This window comes from Dermacentor silvarum, chromosome 3 (genome assembly GCF_013339745.2).
Source record: "Dermacentor silvarum isolate Dsil-2018 chromosome 3, BIME_Dsil_1.4, whole genome shotgun sequence".
Taxonomy (NCBI): domain Eukaryota; kingdom Metazoa; phylum Arthropoda; class Arachnida; order Ixodida; family Ixodidae; genus Dermacentor; species Dermacentor silvarum.
In genome coordinates, this window is record NC_051156.1 from 211,783,352 (window position 1) to 211,802,747 (window position 19,396).

Below are 19,396 nucleotides of genomic sequence, written 5' to 3' on the forward strand. Positions count from 1 at the left end.
CTCCAGGCCCGTGCCCCTTCCGAAGTTACCGGTGGGAGGGGGGCACCCCCTCCCCCTTAAGTGTCATTACCAGAGTTCTGTTACCCACATCCTTTAAGGTTACTTTTGAGTTGCATCAACCTTTTTACTTAAAACTTTATTGTGGCTAAAAGCTTGCCGCATTTCCTGGGTATACTTGACTGTGGCGGGAAATACATTTCGTGAAAAGGGGACAGAAGAAAGGAGACTTACTGCTTAATTGTTGACGCGGATCTGCACAGCTTTTATTCATACTTTCGCTGTATTTCTGCAAATCCTAACAATTGAAACACAAGTGCTATACAAGCACCAGCGGCGACTATCTCATCTGTATTTTTTTCACTTCAACATTTTTTTAAAGTTTCCACTGTGAACACCATGCACAGACACAATATATTTCAATGTATACCAAGAACAAAGTTTATTATACTTTTATTGCGATAGTAATTATATGGACACTCAAAGCGGATTACTGCCGTCGTCGTGTGGTTCCGTATGACGTCCAACGGCGATTAAATCGTCGCCGCGCGAGAGACGCGCGCTTTCACGGGGAGCGAACGCACGGCAGAGAGCAAACGCGCGTTCTGCGCCGCACTCCCTGAAGGGAAGCGTCTCTTTCCTCCTTTACAATCACCGTATATATATATATATATATATATATATATATATATATAGAGAGAGAGAGAGCAAATGCGGCTTCTTCCGTCGCGTGAAAGGCCGTGGGGGAACGGGAGAGAGGGAAGGAGGGGAGGCGACGTTTAGCATGCGGCACCAAATGCGTATTTATATAAAAATTGCGATAGCAAACTTGTAGAGAGCTATACGGAGTAATGATATTAGCTTTATCAGCTGTATAAACTTGGACATGCAGCAGCATCGGCAACACGCAGAACTGTTGTCGACGCCATCGGCGTTTTGCCCGCGTTCGCTCAAAATGCGTGCGGCGTTGGTGACTGTTGCCGGAGCCTCTGATATAAATAGGCACTGCGTGCCGCAGCTAAACGTCGCCTCCCTTCCCTCCCCCTCCCCCACGGCCTCTCGCTCGTCGGAAGAAGGCGCGTTTGCTTACATACATGGTGATTGTGAAGGAGAACAGAGACGCCTACTTCTGCAGCCCTTAAGCGAGCACGGCGCAGAACGCGCGTTTGTTCTCCGCCGTGCGTTCACTCCCCGTGAAAGACGCGCCCCTCGCGCTCTTTCACTCGCACATCCAGCGTTCGGGGCGCGGCGACGATTTCTTCTCCAAATGACGTCATACGGAACCTCACGGCGACGGCGACGGCGACGGCGACGCCGACGGCAGAAATCTGCTTTTGAGTGTCCATATAATTGCTATCGCAATAAAACGTTGCGAGGTGAGAGTGTGGTAAAGACTTCCGGCGCTGCTCGACGAGTGTCCCGTTCTGATCTCGTCGAAAACCTCCGAGCCGCCCCCAGAGAGGCACCGGCAACAGTCACCAACGCCGCGCACGTTCGGTGCGAACGCGGGCAAAACGCCGACGGCGTCGACAACCGTTGTGCGCGTTCCTGCATGTCCAAGTTTATACAGCTGATAAAACTACTATCCTTACTCCGTATAGCTCTCTACTAATTTGCTATCGCAATTGGCTAGTTGGTACATAGTTTTTATAAGGTGAAAAAATTCAGCGCTAGCACCTGCAGTTGTTAGTCAGCGCCAGTGCGTGTCTCCTCTCTTTGTGGTTTGTCTATAGATGTTTGCGCTAAATTTTTTTCGCTACATTGCTCGAATATTCTAATTGCATTACCATCGACAGTCATCGAGAAATGAGTTCTGCTGTATTTCTTTCTATTGTTATTGCTGCTATATGCGAAAAGTAGTAGCCGTCACCATTATAGGGTGACTACATATCTTTCTTTTATTTGCATTTCAATAATACTGAGAAAAAGAAGAGTCTCATAAATCACCAACACAGCTGGGGCTGCAAGCGACGTCATACTGGAAAGCTTGGAGTCAATTTTAGTCTTTAACATGCGCTTAGATAAAATGAACCACATGTATTTTTTTCGCGTTCTATTCTTCAAAGGTTGACGCTTTCGAGACAAGAATGTGGCCGCTGCGTCCTGGAATCGAACGTGCGACCTCAAGCTCAGCGTCACAGCGCCACTGAACCCAGTGCGGCGGGGTGCGGACCCCTTGAATGACACTTATTAATTGCAGGGGTCAGGGAGCAAACGGGGATAGCCGTTATTCTAATTGACATTAAGAGAAAAAAATGGAGCTGGACAGGCCATGTAATGCACAGGATGGACCATTAGAGTTACAGAATGGCTACCAAAAGAAGGGAAGCGCAGTCGAGGACGGCCGAAATCTAGGTGGGGGGATGAAGTCAGGAAATTTGCAGGCGCAAGTTGGAATCAGCTAGCGCAAGACAGGGTTAACTGGAGATCGCAGGGAGAGGCCTTCGTCCTGCAGTGGACATAAATATAGGCTGCTGATGATAATGATGAATGACACTTGGTGATCGGCGTCGCTATCATGTCGTCGGTATCACAAACCGTAAGCCCCGCTAAGTATACTCCATGCAACTGTCACAAAAAAAAAGTACGAGAATATACTAAAATCTCTTATGCGGAGGTCCTCTGGAACTTTCCGTATGTGTTCGCAGCGCGCGCTGTGCTTTGTTGATCGCATCGGAGAGGTCCATACTGAGCGCATTTACTGGGTAGCAAGATAAGGACGGGGTTAACAGACAGCTTTGTTTGTTAAAGCCACAGGAACGTCAATCAGTTGGCCGTATGGACCGCCGTGCGTTGTGAGTTTCCCGCTGATAGCACGGTCGGGTCAGAGACAAACTAAAGCCGAGTGCGCGAAATGCCAGTTATGGTTCAACGTCCTAATGTATAGTTTCAGCACGTCGTCAGGTTGATGAAGCTCGAAATTTCTCCGTGAACGTTCGTTCGGAGGTTGACGCAGGTTGTAAAAAAAACATGTGGTTGATCCCTCTTATATAGGAATCGGTATAGAACACGAAAGTGAAACGTGTCTTCACAGAAGTAGTGTAATGTTTATTGCACATTGATATATAATGTCTATTGGTGTTTTGTGGCTAAAGCGCCCTTAGGCGTTGATGCACCCACGCTGACGCCTGGTGGCACGTCTCCTCCATCACGACTACCAACGTCGATGACCATGAGCAACCGTCGTGCATATGGAAGCTGTACTACGCTGCACACGCTAGCACAACGCGAAAGACGAAGCACGTAACTGACACACTAATACAACGCGCAAGACAAAGCACGTAACTGAATCGTCACCGAGTCAAATCAGCGCGTACAGCGCGTCGTAATTGCAGCCTCCGCGATCAACTTCAGAAACATTTTCAGAGCTAATTGCGGAGGCCACGCTCCGCTGTGCTGAGTACGGTGAACGCCACCTAGGTGGCGTTGGTAGTGCTTCTTGATGCCAGCGTCCCTTCGAATGCTGGCATCGAGGCGTCGTAGTGCTGAGACCACCGAAGCGTTCACTGTCGGTGCGCGTTAGTGTCATAATGCAGTACTTCTCTTTTCTGCTCGTAGGCGGCGGCACCGCCCCGAGCAAGAGCGCGGGTACACGGAGGAGTGTTAGATATATAAGGCGCGTCTGTGTAGCTCTCTGCAAATGCGTTTGTGGCGCAATGGGTTAAACGCTCGGCGATCTATCGTCGCGGACCGAGAGGTCGTGGGTTCGATTTCCAAATTTTGCATGTTTGTGGAACTTTTTCTTCTGGTTTCTTTCTTTGTATTATGTTCTATGACGTATTTCCGTGACGGAAATACGTCAGTGAAGTCTTGGTGGACCCCGGCATAAAACACCTTCGTGTTAAAAAAATAAAGGTGCTTTATAGCCGAACAAAGTTAATTAGTTCCTGAGCCAACCGCGCCTCGCGTTAGACGATCCACACGACAGCCAGCGCGCGGGGGGGGAGGGGGGGGAGAGCGTGATTCACTGCAGCCACCGCCGACAAATCTACCAGACGACGGCGCGCTCCTGTGGCGCCATCTCGTAGCCATCGTGGCCCGCACTACGCTTTTCTTCTCACGCTTTCGCCATACCCTCCTCCGCTTTCCACCTCGTGGTTCCGCTGCACCCTCATATCCGCTTTCCTGCTCGCGTCTTTCATCCCGGCCCCGCTGCGATCCGCGTTCGCTTTCATCTTTCGCTGTGATCGTTCGCTCGGTTACGCCGACGCCGACGCTCGCCACAGGAACGGGCGAGCTGCTCTCTAAACATTTCCCTCCGATTAGGTTACTGCAACTCAGTGTGTGCAAATGTAAACTTCATGCATGTAACGCCCTAACGCTCCACCATCTCTTTCCCGTATTCACTAAGCGCAGTACCACTGTATAAAGTCGAGTCGTATCGCTACCTCGGTTAAAATTAATTAATTAAATTATGGGGTTTTACGTGCCAAAACCACGATCTGATTATGAGGCACGCCGTAGTGGGGGACTCCGGAAATTTGGACCACCTGGGGTTCTTTAACGTGCACCTAACTCTAAGTACACGGGTGTCTTCGCATTTCGCCCCCATCGAAATGCGGCCGCCATGGCCGTGATTCGATCCCACGACCTCGTGCTCAGCAGCCTAACACTATAGCCACTGAGCAACCACGGCGGGTCGCTACCTCGGTATCACTGTCACAAGCGCACTCACCTGATCAGAACACACTCACCAACTATCTGCTCATGCTGCTAAATTCGTTTTATCAATCGATGCCCCGTTTTTGTTCTTCAGCTGTTCTTAAACTAGCAAATATAGCATTTAAACATACGATACTAGAATACGCCTCGGCCATCTGGCGTCTCCTTCAGGATTATTTAATCGGTTCCCTTGAAGCCATACAAAACAGCCCGATGTACTATTCAGTACATCACAGTGCCATCATCATCATAGTGTTACTGTCATCAATCATTCCTCGATCCTCCGCCCTCTGGCCTACCGTCGCCGGATCAGTGGAGCTTGCCTCTTTCATTACGGGTATTGCGATTTCCCCGACTTACGCAGTTTACTTCTCTTCCCTGCAACACTCACATGCTGACGGATTTTTACTTCCCTCAGTATACTGCGCAACGCCTAGATGGTAAAATGAATGCATTTAATCAGTAATTTCTGCCTACTGGCGTATATGGCTGGAGCAGACTACCGGGTGGTATATTGTTATTGAGCGCTTCAAATGGTGACATCATACCATATTTTGTACTCCGTATTATGTTGTTTCCTCCAGTGTTTCCGGTCATTAAAACTCTTATTTCGCTATAACATATTATTTTCGGTAACAATATTATTTTCTGACCCCGTTGCGAATGTATCCTTATTGTATGTATTATGCTCTTTGCTCCCCCTTATGCAATGATGCGCTTCCCTTCCTTTGGCACGTCCCATTCCGTGACTCTTATCGCCTACCGGTTATTTACCCTACGCATTAAATGGCCTCCCCAGCACCATTTCTTTCTCATAATGTCAACTAGAATATCGGCCATCGCCGTTTGCTCATTGTCGTAGACGGCAGAAAACATGAAATGAGGAAATTTGCAGGCGCAAGTTGGAATCAGCTATAGCGCAAAATAGGGATAATTGGAGATCGCAGGGAGAGACCTTCGTCCTGCAGTGGCCATAAAAATAGGCTGATGACGGTGTTGATGGAATGATGATGAGTATGATGAAAGGACTCCAGCTGTACTTTACGTACGCGATCGCTGTGTTTGTCAGTACTTTTTTTAACTTATTTGGCGGATTTGTCGCAAGACAATGAGTTAGCGCATTTGTTGTCCGTTATCCAACGGGTATAGTCTTCTGGAACAATACGCTCGAGTTAAGCCTTCCTTAATATACCGAGTATGAGGGCACAGCCGTAGAAGGTCACGTGTTCACTTGCTGAAAAGGTTAGCCTGCACGTTTGTGATGTAAAAAACTATCCCAACATTTATTGGCTGGTAACGCTGAACTGCGAAATTCTTTCAGCGCGAGTCCTCGATGTTTCTCTCTTCTCCCTCCTTCGAAATACTCCTCTCCATCAAAAAGTGTCGCGTCAGCTCATATTTCCCTGTTTCCACCCCTGCGCTCCTCTCGAGTCCATTGCGGAAGATCTGAGAACAAGAAAATCGATAAACAAATCGCGAAGCTCAGCAAAACGTGTACACCTCGAACTGATTACTTCTTCCGGACGAATGCGGCCACTATGTGACAATGCTATTCATTCGTTCAAGCTCACTCGCACACTTCCCTGTCAATATCTCGCTCATGTGTACACGGTATCGATGTCTTATATGCACCCTCACGGCTTATCTCTTATCTCTTTCTCCTATAACCTTGCGTCAACACTCTCGTCGTGTGATACGTGCACGTCGCCTGCGGCTGCAAAGGCCCACGAACTTGACTCAACCATTCTGTACAATCCGGCGCATAAGATGCTTCGCATTGTGCCCTGCAGCACTTCACCGTATAGCGGAGAAAGACTCCAGCGTCCCTGCGCGCTGCTCGTGCTTTGCGAGCTGTATCGCTTCACTCCTATCGCCTCCTCCTTGCTTGCTGTAAATGCACTCGCGGTCGGGTATACAAGCACGTCGTCCATGTATATCAGCGTTCCCAAGAGGCTCTGGTCATTCTGCAAGAGCCTGTTGTGACGGCACAAGCGACTGCACTTGACTGACCCTCTCAGTAACGGCGCAAGCCAGCGTAAAATACTTGCAAGTATAACCCACATGGGCGTAAGGGCAAGTGTTAGGCTGCGCTCAGACTGCAGCTGTATAGCGTACTCATCATTAACAACTATCGTGACAGGACGCGAGCTCGTATCCACCAACTACGTCACTGTTGAGATGTTACGAGACCACGTGAGGGAGGCGGGAGGGGGGGGGGGGGGGGGCGGTGAACATGGCTACGATTCTCCCTTGTAGAATATGGCTGGCTGCTGAGCTTCAGTCGGTGGCGATCCGTCATGTGATGGAATCGCGATAATGGACTCAGTATATGTAGACGGGTCAGACGCGCACCTACAGCTAAAGTGTACATTGAAATAAGTTGCGAATTTGTCAAGGTTCTGCGATATGCAGGTTCATTAATTGTCAGCGGCTTAATGATGCAGTCATTCACAAGGCCGAATTTCCCTGGAAAGTGGTTAACACATGCGCGACGAAACTACCGGGCGACGCGTAAGAAAGGTGGCCAGTCAACTATTGGAACCTGTTGGAACCTAATAGAGATTTGCTTTGCGCTTGTTGAATGTGTCCTTGGTACGATCAGTCTTATGGCACGGATCGGATGATACTCAAGCACGTGTGTATCTCAAACGTGCATGTTTCGTAAGCGCCCGTCTAGTCTGTCCTCTTCAGGCGCCAACTCTAATTCTGTACATCGGAAACTTAGTTTAACCATATGTATAATAAAAAACGCACGGCTGCAGAACTGATTAAGAATTTTCAATTCAATTCCTAATCCGTAATAATAATAATAATAATAATAATAATAATAATAATAATAATAATATAATAATAATAATAATAATAATAATAATATCTTAACGTAGACGTGTTGATACCGAAGGGCCATTGCTTGGCCCATACGCCCCGATGGTACCTTTGTTGGTCTGTGCTCCTGGTCCTCAATTTTCCGTTCATTGTCAGACTGCACGTTGCAAACAGGGCTCGCAGCAGCTCCTCTGTATGTGCTCTTATTTACCAATATATAAGCCAACAGCTTGCAGAGCAGTCAAAGCTTCGTTCTCCGGCCGAAACGTCGACACAGTAAAGAGTTGTTCTTTAAGATGTGCATCAAGCTTTCATATACTTTCAAGCTTTCACACACACACACACACACACACACACACATATATATATATATATATATATATATATATATATATATATATATGCTGATCTAACCTTCATGTAGGAATCTGAAAAGCGAAGGTTTCGTGAAGCGGTTAAATAATTGTCATCACTGATTATATTCTGCACAGCGTTTTGCACCGTAGCAATTACCTACCTGCCAGTGAAGACTCCAGTTAGCAAGTTTCTGTCATTACATAGTACGTAATGGAGCGTTGGTTATTAAAAGCACAAATAAAGCATTAGGAGCAATCAAGTTAGTTTCTTCGCATGCACATGGCTGGCTCTTCAGAGAGTGCGAATGATCGCTGTACAGCCTGTAAAGTATGGCTATCTACCTGAGTAACGTAGTCTGCTGCACTATACCCAAGTTCTCATGTTTTATGTCTATACTATGCCCGCGGGGGTGAAAATTTTCCCTACTTTTGCTCCAATGTTATGTTTATTTGCCCTTGTGTACTGACGTCGCGCATCTATCCCACGTGCACAATGTCTCTTCCGTGCGCTTGCTTGCTTGCCTTCTTGCTTTCTTTGGGATCGGTTACGTGGCAAACAATGGTTTATAACCAAACCCGTCCCAACAAGAGCTTTTCTATCGCGGAGTAGTAGTCTACAAGTGTGTGCATACTCTAACCTCATGCACTCGGCTTGCACTCGAAGTCCGCGCCGCGCTCCGTATCGCCGGCGCGTCGCGGAGTGTCTCACACTGCGATTCCGTTCTACTATCGTCGTTATCGGCTGCCCCTGCCACTTCTTTTAGTGGTCCTGTAAGCGTAGCAGAACCCCCCCCCCCCCCCCCCCCCCCATCCGCCTCCTCCCCCCACCTCCTAACGAGGGGCATCGTTGGCGCCGCCGGCGTGTCGAATGCCATCGCTGCCTCCGGTGTTGCTCGCGATCGGAGCAAGTATACTTTGATGATCGCCGGCGCCTGGATCATTTGGGTCGCCGCTACCAGCGTGTTCGATTGGGCCCGCGGATACCTGCCCGGGCACGACTTGTTGGATTACTTTGTTGGCACCCGCGACGCTTCCATCCTGGCGCTGCTGCGAGGCGGCGGAGTCGGCGCGCCGGTGTCGTCGACGACGAAGAGTGAGTCGCTTTTTTTTTTCTGGGGACCACGTTTTGATCGAGCGGAGCGAAAGCTGTTCTTGTTTCGTTTGATTTTATTTTATTATTTATTTATTTTCAGTATTGCCAGTCTCTCTATACAAAAGACCATAGCAGGGAGTCATAGTATACGTTCGATAGAACGCAGGATGTGACATTAAAAAAAAAAAAAAAAAATGTGCGCAACGCGAGCGCAGTGACGATAACTGAAAGAGCTATCCTGCTGCATTTTCATATACGACCACGTTCGTAAATAAGATTTCTCGTCCGCTCTAGGTATTATAATAATTTAATGACACGTCCGAAAGTACACTGTACGTCAAGTCGGCAAACTAATGCATAGACGCCGCGTAGTGTATTCCTGTACTCAGAGAACTAACCGTGCAAATTCAAGTTCGTAAACAGCAATGGGTATTTGAATGAAAGCAATGCTTGATGCTACAATCAATGGATATGCACCGACAGATAGTGTGAACGATCGTGTACTCGATCGCAAGCCGTTGAATGGGTGGCCACGCTTTATTTATTTATTTATTTATTTATTTATTTATTTATTTATTTATTTATTTATTTATTTATTTATTTATTTATTTATTTATTTATTTATTTATTTATTTATTTATTTATTTATTTATTTTTGGTTTCTTCTCTTTCCAAGTGGCTCTAGCGTATTTTTCCCCTTCGTTGTTGCCTTCGCGGGCTCTCTCTTGTGTGTGTGTGTTAGTGTGCTTCACCAGTGCACGTTCATCGATATAGATGCAGCACAAGATGTCTATAAAAGTGTCTGCGAATGCTGGAAGACTGTTTTCTGTGGTCTATATCTGACGCTATGTGAAACATGATATACCTACGTTTTTTTTTCTTTCTTATTTTGATTGGAAATGACTTCCCCGCGTTTGGTAGTGGACTTATTTATTTATTATTTTGTTTGTTTGTTTGTTGTTTGTTTGTTTGTTTGTTTGTTTGTTTGTTTGTTTGTTTGTTTGTTTGTTTGTTTGTTTGTTTGTTTGTTCATACTGCAGTCCACATGAGCTATGCCAGGAGCGTGTAAACAACGAATAAAATGTGATTACGTGTGTTGTGAGCATAACGAGAATTCATGAAAACGTGCGAACAGTACCGACTACCTAGTGTAGAGCAGTAACTATGAGATATCGAGTAAGAAGTGCCACACCAAGCTGGCAGTTACAGCAAAATAAAAAAAAGAAAGAAAGAAACACGGGAAGAAGGGAAAAAAAGAAAAAAAAAAAGGCGTGTGAATATATGTGCTATAATAGCATTAAGCGTCTTCGATGGTTTGTAAGAACTGGAATAAAGGCAACGAGCGAATGTTACTAAGTTCCAACGTTCAACTGCATGTGCGCAAGAAAAAGCTGTGTACTTAAATTTGTCAGTAAGTGCGAGAAAAGTCGCAATGTAGCGTGGGACCTGTTAGCAATAGCTAAAAGGTTTCGCTTCACCTGTCATATTTTTTTATTCATACAACAGTTTAATGTTGTGGAAAATTTGGCAGCGTACTGTAATTGCCACCATTTCCAATCCACAACCAATCAGCCAGTCAATCAATCAAGCAACAGCAAGCAAGTAAGTGGGAATTTGAATCTCGACTGCAATGCTTAACCCATCACACGTGCGCTGATCACTTTCTGGTCGTTCTCCATATAATCGCCTGTTTCAGATACGGTAGAGTGAAAGAAATAAAAAAAAAAGCGCATATGTGTGAATGGCGGTCACGTTTGTTTGAAAACCGGTCGGTGCCGCCTTAGTGCTTTATATGTATCCAACGTCATTAATGGAACTCGCATGCGGAAGCCTGTTTGCATACTTTTCACAAATGGCGGTTCACATGTCTGGCTGGTGTGGGATTTCGTTCTCCACAAGAGCGCAGGCTAGACGCAAATTCGTGTACTATCGTGTCGTGTTTACAACCCGAGTCGCTCAGTTGAGCGCAGGTTAGGCTACACGCTGAATTTCCTTCTCGTTCTCATTTTGATTTGTTGATTTTTCATTTTGAAATGTATCCACGTTCTCCAATCTGTCGGCAACGAAAATCTTGCTACAGCCTCACGTATAACGAAAGGTTTCAATTCATAAGTTGGGAACGGGAAGTGTGCAAACTTAGAAGACGTGCGCTGAGATCGTGTAAGAGAAAATATATAGAACAACTTAAGAAGCGATCTCGTTGTCTCACCTTCGTGAGTTTGATGACGCCTTTACGTCAGTGCTTCTTCGCGGGATTGATTGGCTGTCCATTGCCTAGATCCAGATACCATGGCCTGCAGTTTTTATTCTAGCATGTTTAAAAACTGTAGTGCCTTGGAGCGCACATATCCACTTTAGGGGATCGACCGAGAACCATGTAGTTCAAAATAAAAATGAGAAATATAAAAAGGATTCAAACCAAAGTGGAGTACAAGGTAGGGTAGCATCAGAAGAGATAGATTGGATGCAATTATTTTTTAGGAAAAGGCGGGATTAAATGAAAACATAAAATAAAGGTAATCGTACACAATTTGGTGGACAGAAAATAAAACTTTAAGTTTAGTGTTCAAGTCGTATTGACCCTAAAAGAACTAACTTTGGATGGCAGCGCAAACCTTCCGGTCGCTGTGCCCAAGAGTCGAGACAACATGTACGTATATAGCCTATAGCCTTCCGGTCAAGCCGACCTCGCGTGCAACATTCCAATAGAGAGTTTATAATCGGCTTGAAAGGGAGGAGCTCTAGGCGGTTGTTTTGTGGAGCTCAGTAACTGGGATGCCTTGCGTGAAACGCATGCGCTTAAAAAGCACTCATGAGCGATAGCGAAGGCAACGGGCTCACGGGGGAAAAAAAATCCGGTGCATCCATCCTTGAGAGATGATTGGTGACTTTAATGTTGTTAGCAATCTATGTTATGGTTAGGGAGTAATTGCTGATGATATGTTTTATATAAGGATCAAGGACACACACACACACACACACACAGCACAAAATGCGTGAAGTTCCTAAAGAATGCAAATAGCGTTAAAACGGACTTGAAGTTGTCAACAGTGCGCGAACAAAGGTATAGCCTCAGCCTGAAGCAACGTTTCGACAAGAATACTTGTTTTCGTTTCTATGTGCTTTCTACGTGTCTGTAACGTGCCTACGCAATCCAATGCTTAGCGACGTGTCGAAGCGTGTCTTCGGGCGTCGATTACCTTTGTGTGTCACACACCGGATATTGCCGCGTGACGCGACACATAACTGATATCGCTGAATCTTCTTCGCGCAACGTTTCACAGAACAAAGTGCGTTTCTTTAACTTACTTTTGGTACGAGTACGAGAGACTGCAGTATTTTTGCCGCTCTCTTCCCGTTTCTATCTTGTGTATTGCACTACACAACCTGTCATCATTAGCCTTGTACCGCCGTGCCTAATTGCGCTTCTTCGAACACTTTCAGAAAACATCGAGATTAAACTCAAAAGGACACTAAAGATAATCACTAGATCAGTTCAGATAGATAACGTTATTCTTTCGAAGCGTTGTTTTCATAAAGTTTCATGATAATCAACGTATTATAGGTTGATAACCAATGTTTCAATAACCAACCTAACATAGGTTGATTATCACAAAAAAACGAAGATGACGAATTCAAAATTTTTTATATATATAATTTCGCGCCGAAAACGCCGTGCCGGTACGTCAGTGTATAACGTCATAGATTTCAGATTATGTTCACGTGTTTCAGTCGTTGTGGTTCGGTTAAAGTTCTTGGAAAAAGCTTGCTATATGTTCAGTCCTTGGCTGCTTTAGAGCACAATCTCGTCCATCTTTATCGGTAACAAATTAACTAGGCTCGAAGAGATGCCGTCGAAATACATGACGTCATGGCGGACTGGTGCGGAAACTTGAAGACGGCGTCGCCACCAGCTGCAGTCTCTTCTTCTGGTGTCTCGATCTTCTGACTTACCGATTCTTGTCTCACAAAAAAAAAAAGTTTTTTTTTATTTTAGAACAGTAGCTTAATAATAAAGCCGAAATATCTTTTTCTCTTTAGTGTTTCTTTAAGGGCGCATCAAGGAGAAAGAGAGAAACTTAGGATAAAAGTTCAATTTGTGCAAAATTAAAAGGGAATGGAGAGGTTGGTACCTCCTCGAGGAAGGGTGAGGACCGAGCTATTTCATTCCCTGTAACGTTCAGGTTCTCTACATATGTAATACAGAAAACCCTGAACAGCTGCCACAGCAGAGATAACGCGTTGAAAAAAAAGAAGAAAAAAAAGTAAAACGGAACGGATGAACAATAGCTGTTAAGCACTGAGTTCCTACTCTGAAGTACAACGCTTCTGGCGTAGGCGACAGCAGACCGTTCAGGTCAGCTATCTCCGACTGATTACAGGAGCGTCGTCTCATTTAGCTATTTTATCATTGCAGGTATCACACTAACTTGCCTGACTGTCGACGTTCATTACGAGGGCGGTATATTTCCTGGAACCAACAGGCCGTCTAATCGCTTCGCTTCGCATCTGCTTAATCGAGGGAGTAAGTCGATCGATATACAGGGTGTTTCAGCGAACTTTCAAAATTTATTTAAGATTGCCTGAGGCAGATAGTCCAATTCTAGTTAATGAGGTGGTCTACTCGAAGAGGCGGACATTATTTGCACAAAACATTGAAATGATTAATTGATTAATTAACAAAAATCACTAATTAGGTTCTTAATTAGTTACCTGATGGCCCATATTGCAATTTACAAATTGTAGCCGTGGAGTTCGCAAGGCGGATCCACTTAGAATTAATTCTCAGGATGACACCAGTTTCGAGATATTAATTCCCGAACTTTGCGGAGAAATGCATTGGCGTTCCAGTTAATTTTGTGCTTCAATGCTTAAAGCGACGTTTTGTTAAGAACCTAACTGGAACGCCAATGCATTTCTCCGCAAAGTTTGGGATTTAATATCTCGAAACTGCTGTCATCCCGAGAATTCGTTCCAAGTGGATCCGCCTGGCGAACTCCACGGCTACAATGTGTAAATTGCAATATCGGCCATCAGGTAATTAGTTAAAGACTTAATTAGTGGATTTCTGTTAATTATTCGATTATGCATTTCAATTTCTCGTGAAACTAACGTTCGCCTTTTCGAGTAGACCAGCTTATGAACTAGAATTGTGCTTTCTGCCGCAGGCAACCTTAAATAAATTTTGAAAGTGTTCGCTGAAACACCCTGTATATTGCGCCCGCATTGGGGAATGGGAGCGGCGGTGAATAGATGACATTGTGCCTGCCGTACAGATGATATTGAAAGAGCTTATTTGTAAGGCCATGCATGCCATGCGAACATAATAAAATGTAGAAAAACTGGAAATATTGAAAAAGCGCGAGACCAAGGAACATTTTTTCTTCGTTTACCTGAAAACAAAATTATGTGATGCGGAGTATTTCATGGGTAACTTAATCATTTCAAAGATAACTAAAAAAGTGTCAGATTCTGATATTACTTTAACAAAACGCCCAATCGCGCTGACCATAACACAACTTGAACGAAGAAATGTATTATACGGTGAAGCTTATTATAAAGAAAATACGAGAGTTTAATTCATTCCGTATGCGTGAGAGCGATATCCTATCTAAATCACAAAATAATAAGGAACTCAAAGAACGCGCAGCCCAAAATAGAGTCTCCGTTTTCAGTAAACAGTCGTCGTATCTCTGGCTTGATTTCTTGTTTGATTAGTTTGAGTGAATTCGCTGCTTTACGAAAATTTAGCTGTCACTCGGACTCGAACGTATTTCACAAAAAAGCCAGCAGTGAAATCAAGATATCAAGTCTAGCTGTTACTTTTCCTTTCATTTGATTGCTCTCTCACTTGCTTGCGGCAAGCTTACTTGCTTGCTTGTGTTTGTTTCTTTGTTCGCATCATTTTCTTCTATGGCCTGTCTCTCCCCTCTCCCTCTTCTTTGCAGAGTAGCATGAAGGCTAAGATTTTTACGACGGATGTTAAATAAATAGCTTTCTCCCTATCTCTATCTCGTTCTCATGTCGTAAGCGACTAGAATGGCTACCGTTTATCGCGTCATAAAGCAGCTATAAGCACCTGGAGAGAACACGTGAATGTTCAGTGCTCAGCGATTGAAACGCTATATACTCGGACATCATGGCGGCCGGCACTTTTTTTGCGCCAGCGGTGGGCGCTGGGGACATTGAGCTGATTCATTTTTTGTGTCACATGACAGCGAGAGTCTTTTTGACGCATCGTGACTACATTAGCGATTACCCAGCTGGAGATTTTGGCGCTCACCTGCAGTGGCGCCAAAAGCGCCGGTCGCCATACCGTCTTAGTATCGCGTTTCAGTCGCTGAGCGCTGTACCTCCAGTTCCCAGAAAGGGAGAAAACTTGACATACTAGGAAATGCGGCGTATGCTGCGCATCATCTTATCTCGGCCGTGTGCATAAATCTCACCGAAATGTAGTAGGCCACGACGCACAGTATCGGCCGTTGCTCTCCGTGACTGCGACACTTGAGAGGGTCTGCTAGAGCGAGCGCGACTTTATTGAAGTAACCACCGTCGGAACGTTAATGAAAGGATGCTGAAGAGTAACCCTCAATCACTTTAGTCTGCTAAAGTATTATGAAGTATTCTTTCAAAGCTATAGTTAGGATAATTTCCTGGTAGTAGGTATGGATTATAAAGATCAAATGGTTTTTCGTTTCTTCTTTTTCATTCGTTTTCTTCGTTTTTTTTTTTTTCTTTTTAATTTGCACCGAAACAGCCGCGCCGGTATACGTCTCTGTGACGTCACATTATTCTATTTGGGTCGTCTTGGCGGCAGTAAGACTTCTCTAAAATCGATAAGTCCAGTCTTTGGCCTCTTTAGAATGCGATGTCGTCTATTTTTACCGATAAACAATTATCTAGGCCTGAGGAGACGCTGTCAAAACGCCTGACGTCACGGCGTCATGGCGAAACACCAAGTTTCGAGAAGTCGTAAAGCGCCACAACGGCTCAAATACGAGAAAATACCTTGAATTTCGTGACGGTAACACTGACGTATACCGTGCTTCGAGTTTGGGCGCGAAATTCAAGAGTGATACTTTGGTCTTCGCTATCACTTTTAGTAATCAGCCTGTTACTGCGAAACTGACGATAGAAATATTTTTAAAGAATACTTAACTAGCCTGAATTGATTTAGTATTAATATTATGTGTATCTTTAATCACGCACTGCAACACGCGCGTGTTGTACTTTTACTGCAGTCCCTGTCTTGCCTTTTACCGCCTCTTCTGTGGGATAGCAAATGCAAATTGAATACTCTCATCTGGTTAAAAAAAGGGAAAAAAGAACACTGAAAATAAGCACTAAATAAGTAGCTGAGAACGGTGGAGTATTCTTCTAAAGCCTTTGCGATTTTTCCACTCACCAGCGGAAGAAGGAAGCGATGGTTCAAGATCGCGTTATTGAATTTCGCGGCCACAGAGCGGAGCTGATGACGTAATTGGGATATCGCGGATTTTGTAAAAAATTTTCGTCGTTGCGTCGGGGTTCTTTTTTATGTTAGAAGAGTTCCTAAAGCTTCCTTGTTTTGAGTCATTGCTTACACATTGTAATGCGTTGAACACACTGTAACGGCCTCGGTTGGCAAAAATGTTAACTATATTCGTGGAGAGGCTCCGAAAATACTTGACGACAGAGAGCTCTCTCAGTGTGGGAACTTAATTGTGGCGTCGCCATCTGTCTCGCTTTCTTTTGTCAATTCTGGTTTACTTAAGACTGATATTATTAGAAATTCCGGGCGTGTAGTCTATGAATCTACGTCAATCTTATATTTTCTTTTAACGTCCCTTTAACTTCCAACCCGCCGTGGTTGCTTAGTGGCTATGGTGTTAGGCTGTTGAGCACGAGGTCGCGGGATCGGATCCCAGCCACGGCGGCCCCATTTCGATGGGTGCGAAATGCGAAAACACACGTGTACTTCGATTTAGGTTAAAGAACCCAGGTGGTCCAAGATTCAGGAGTCCCCCACTACGGTGTACCTCATAATCAGATCGTGGTTTTGGCACGTATGACTCCATAATTAAATTTTTTAAACTTATATTCCGTTCTTCTGGGTCTTCTCTTTCTGTCTCTCTCAACTGTCATCTTCATGTGATTTCGTTCCTCATCGAGTTGGCGTGTAGCCAAAACCGCGGTGAAACCAACGAAAGAACTCCACACAAGAAGAAGCGGCAGTACACGCCACCAAACGCCGGATTTATAACACTTATAAGTACAGCGCTCCAGGCACGTATTGCTTCTTATTGCGTCGCGTCTTTTCTCTGATACCACCGCACTCGAGACGGTTGAGGGGTTTTTTTCCCCCAGGAGGCAACACTCTTCCTTCCTACGCAGTTGCCCTTGATCGAAATCGAGGAGAAACATCTTGGAGGAGCCAATATGGACCAATCTTCGAGACGCAAGCGCATATCTGCAAACTTGGGGTATAGCAGCCAACCCCCAAGACAGATACCGCCAAACAGAGCGCGGTTGAATTGTTGGGCCGGTACAGCAAACAATCGGAGCAATACGTGACGCCACTATCGGTCCTTGCGCAAACCCCCTCCTCCATCCCCCTATTCTCTGTCTTCTCTCCTGCGTGCACTCAACACAGTGAGTGTCCAGAGGATCGGGAAGATGGCTACGGTGCAAGGTGCAAGAGGGTCTGCATGCTTGTCGGGTGTGTCAAAAAGACGAGATTTGTCGATAAGAGCAAAAGCTGGCACGTGAGACGAGTGCGGGATATTCCGTACGTCACTTCGGTTGTTGTTGGTCTTCACAGACGCTGTTGGCGGCAAGTCCACGCGCCTCCGTGGATCGGCGAGCGCGATATGCGATCGTTCGCGAGGTAACGCCGCATATCGCGACTGCGTAAATCCACGAGACCGACCCTCGCTGGTCGCCCGATTGGCAGCGGCTTTCGTCAGCTTATATACACTATATATGCATGGGTCGCTGGTTGAAACTTGTTCCGGAGCCCTTGCCATCGCCCGTGGGACATTGTCCTCGATATGCCTGTGTGACACTCTATATCCCAAGGGCGCCAATACCACGTCAGAGATTGCGATCCTCACTTTCTGAATCGCGCAATAATTCTGTTTGGCGCTGATACCGGCGCAGCCGCGTGTTGGTTATAGCACCAGAGGACGGCTCCTTGAATGGTCACCGTAGATTCAGAGGCAGTGGCGTTTCGTCATCAATTATCGCGCCAATTTTCATTTATTTTGAACTCGTAAAGAGGCGAATTTTATCTCGAAAGCGTGTTCAGTGACTTCGTGAGCGATCGCCCCGATAACTGCTTATGGTACCAGGCTGGATTACCGTACAGACATCTAAAATGTTTAATGATAGATTGGTCATGTAAAATAATGATCGACTGGTCAGGCAAGCACGAATGTGCCCCTGATCAGAAACTTGAACTTTATATATCACGACAGCTACGTACCTGTAGTTCCCGCCGTTAGGCTAGCACCAAGGACTCGAATTTTATCCGCAAACGCAACCGTTAGATTGAATTATTGCCTAATTACAAAAAAGCAGTAAACAATCAATAGAGTTATATAAGAAAAAAAAAAGAGAACGTTCGGTGGTCTGAGCTATATACAGCCAAAAGGGTAAATGAAGTAGAATAATGGTGTAGAACCATGACGTTTGACTGCGCGAACTTGAACTAAGGACGGCGAAAGAGGCGACAATTATCGATCTTTGCGCCACCTTTGCTCACAATGTGGCGACCGCATCTAAAAAGTGTTGCTCCAAAGTTCGATCCCCGGACGAGGACGAATTTTTCTTCAACTACAAAGTTCTTTCTTTCTTTTTCTTTTTTCTTGTTTTTTTCCGTGAAACCCGTGTTGGGTTTCCGTTGTATATCTCCGTGCTGCAGTTGGGTGGATAAAAACTGTCTCTTTCGTTGACTTTTTTCTACGTTGTGGGCTTCTCATCTCGTCTCTGCGTTGAATAACCTCACGTAGTCAAAGTTAATCCGGAGCCCTCCACTAAGGCGTCACTCGTACCTCCAGTGTGGCCATGAATAAATTAATGAAATGCTCTCGTTTGTGTCCTCGTCGGCTCGCGCTGTATCCTTTTTCTTTTAGACTTGCATAATTTGTTGCAATATACGTGTTTATAAAACGTCTACGAGATGGCTCACAGGAAATTTGTCGGTGAATTAGCCGGACTTGACACCCGCTACAAATTCTGTTTAGACGGCCGACAAAGTTCACACAAGATAAGCACGAGATGAGCGCAAGACGTAGGGGTGTGCAACAATTCGAAACTTTCGAATAATGAATCGAATAGCGTCCTATTTGATTCGGTCTTCGAATCGAATATTCACTATTCGTAATTGCGAATATTTTTCGGATACTTTTCGAATATTTCGAAACTTCAGCGGCACACAATTAAACATAAACTTTGAGCAAAAGTACGGTAAGTTCTTAAGTAA

At 45.2% G+C, this 19,396-nt stretch overlaps 1 protein-coding gene across 2 annotated transcripts in view; it reads left to right on the top strand.

Moving 5' to 3' along the window:
- LOC119446621 (uncharacterized) overlaps positions 1 to 19,396 on the top strand; it is a 71,164-nt gene that overhangs the window by 23,858 nt on the left and 27,910 nt on the right. Inside the window, exon 1 of one of the 2 annotated variants that reach the window (XM_037711098.2) lies at positions 8,734 to 8,934. The exons of the other annotated variant lie outside the window; for it this stretch is intronic. Within the exon in view, the coding sequence (XP_037567026.1) occupies positions 8,760 to 8,934 (175 nt within the window). The 5' untranslated portion in view covers positions 8,734 to 8,759. Of the gene's footprint in view, positions 1 to 8,733; positions 8,935 to 19,396 lie in introns of those variants that run through there. 2 annotated transcript variants of the gene reach the window in all.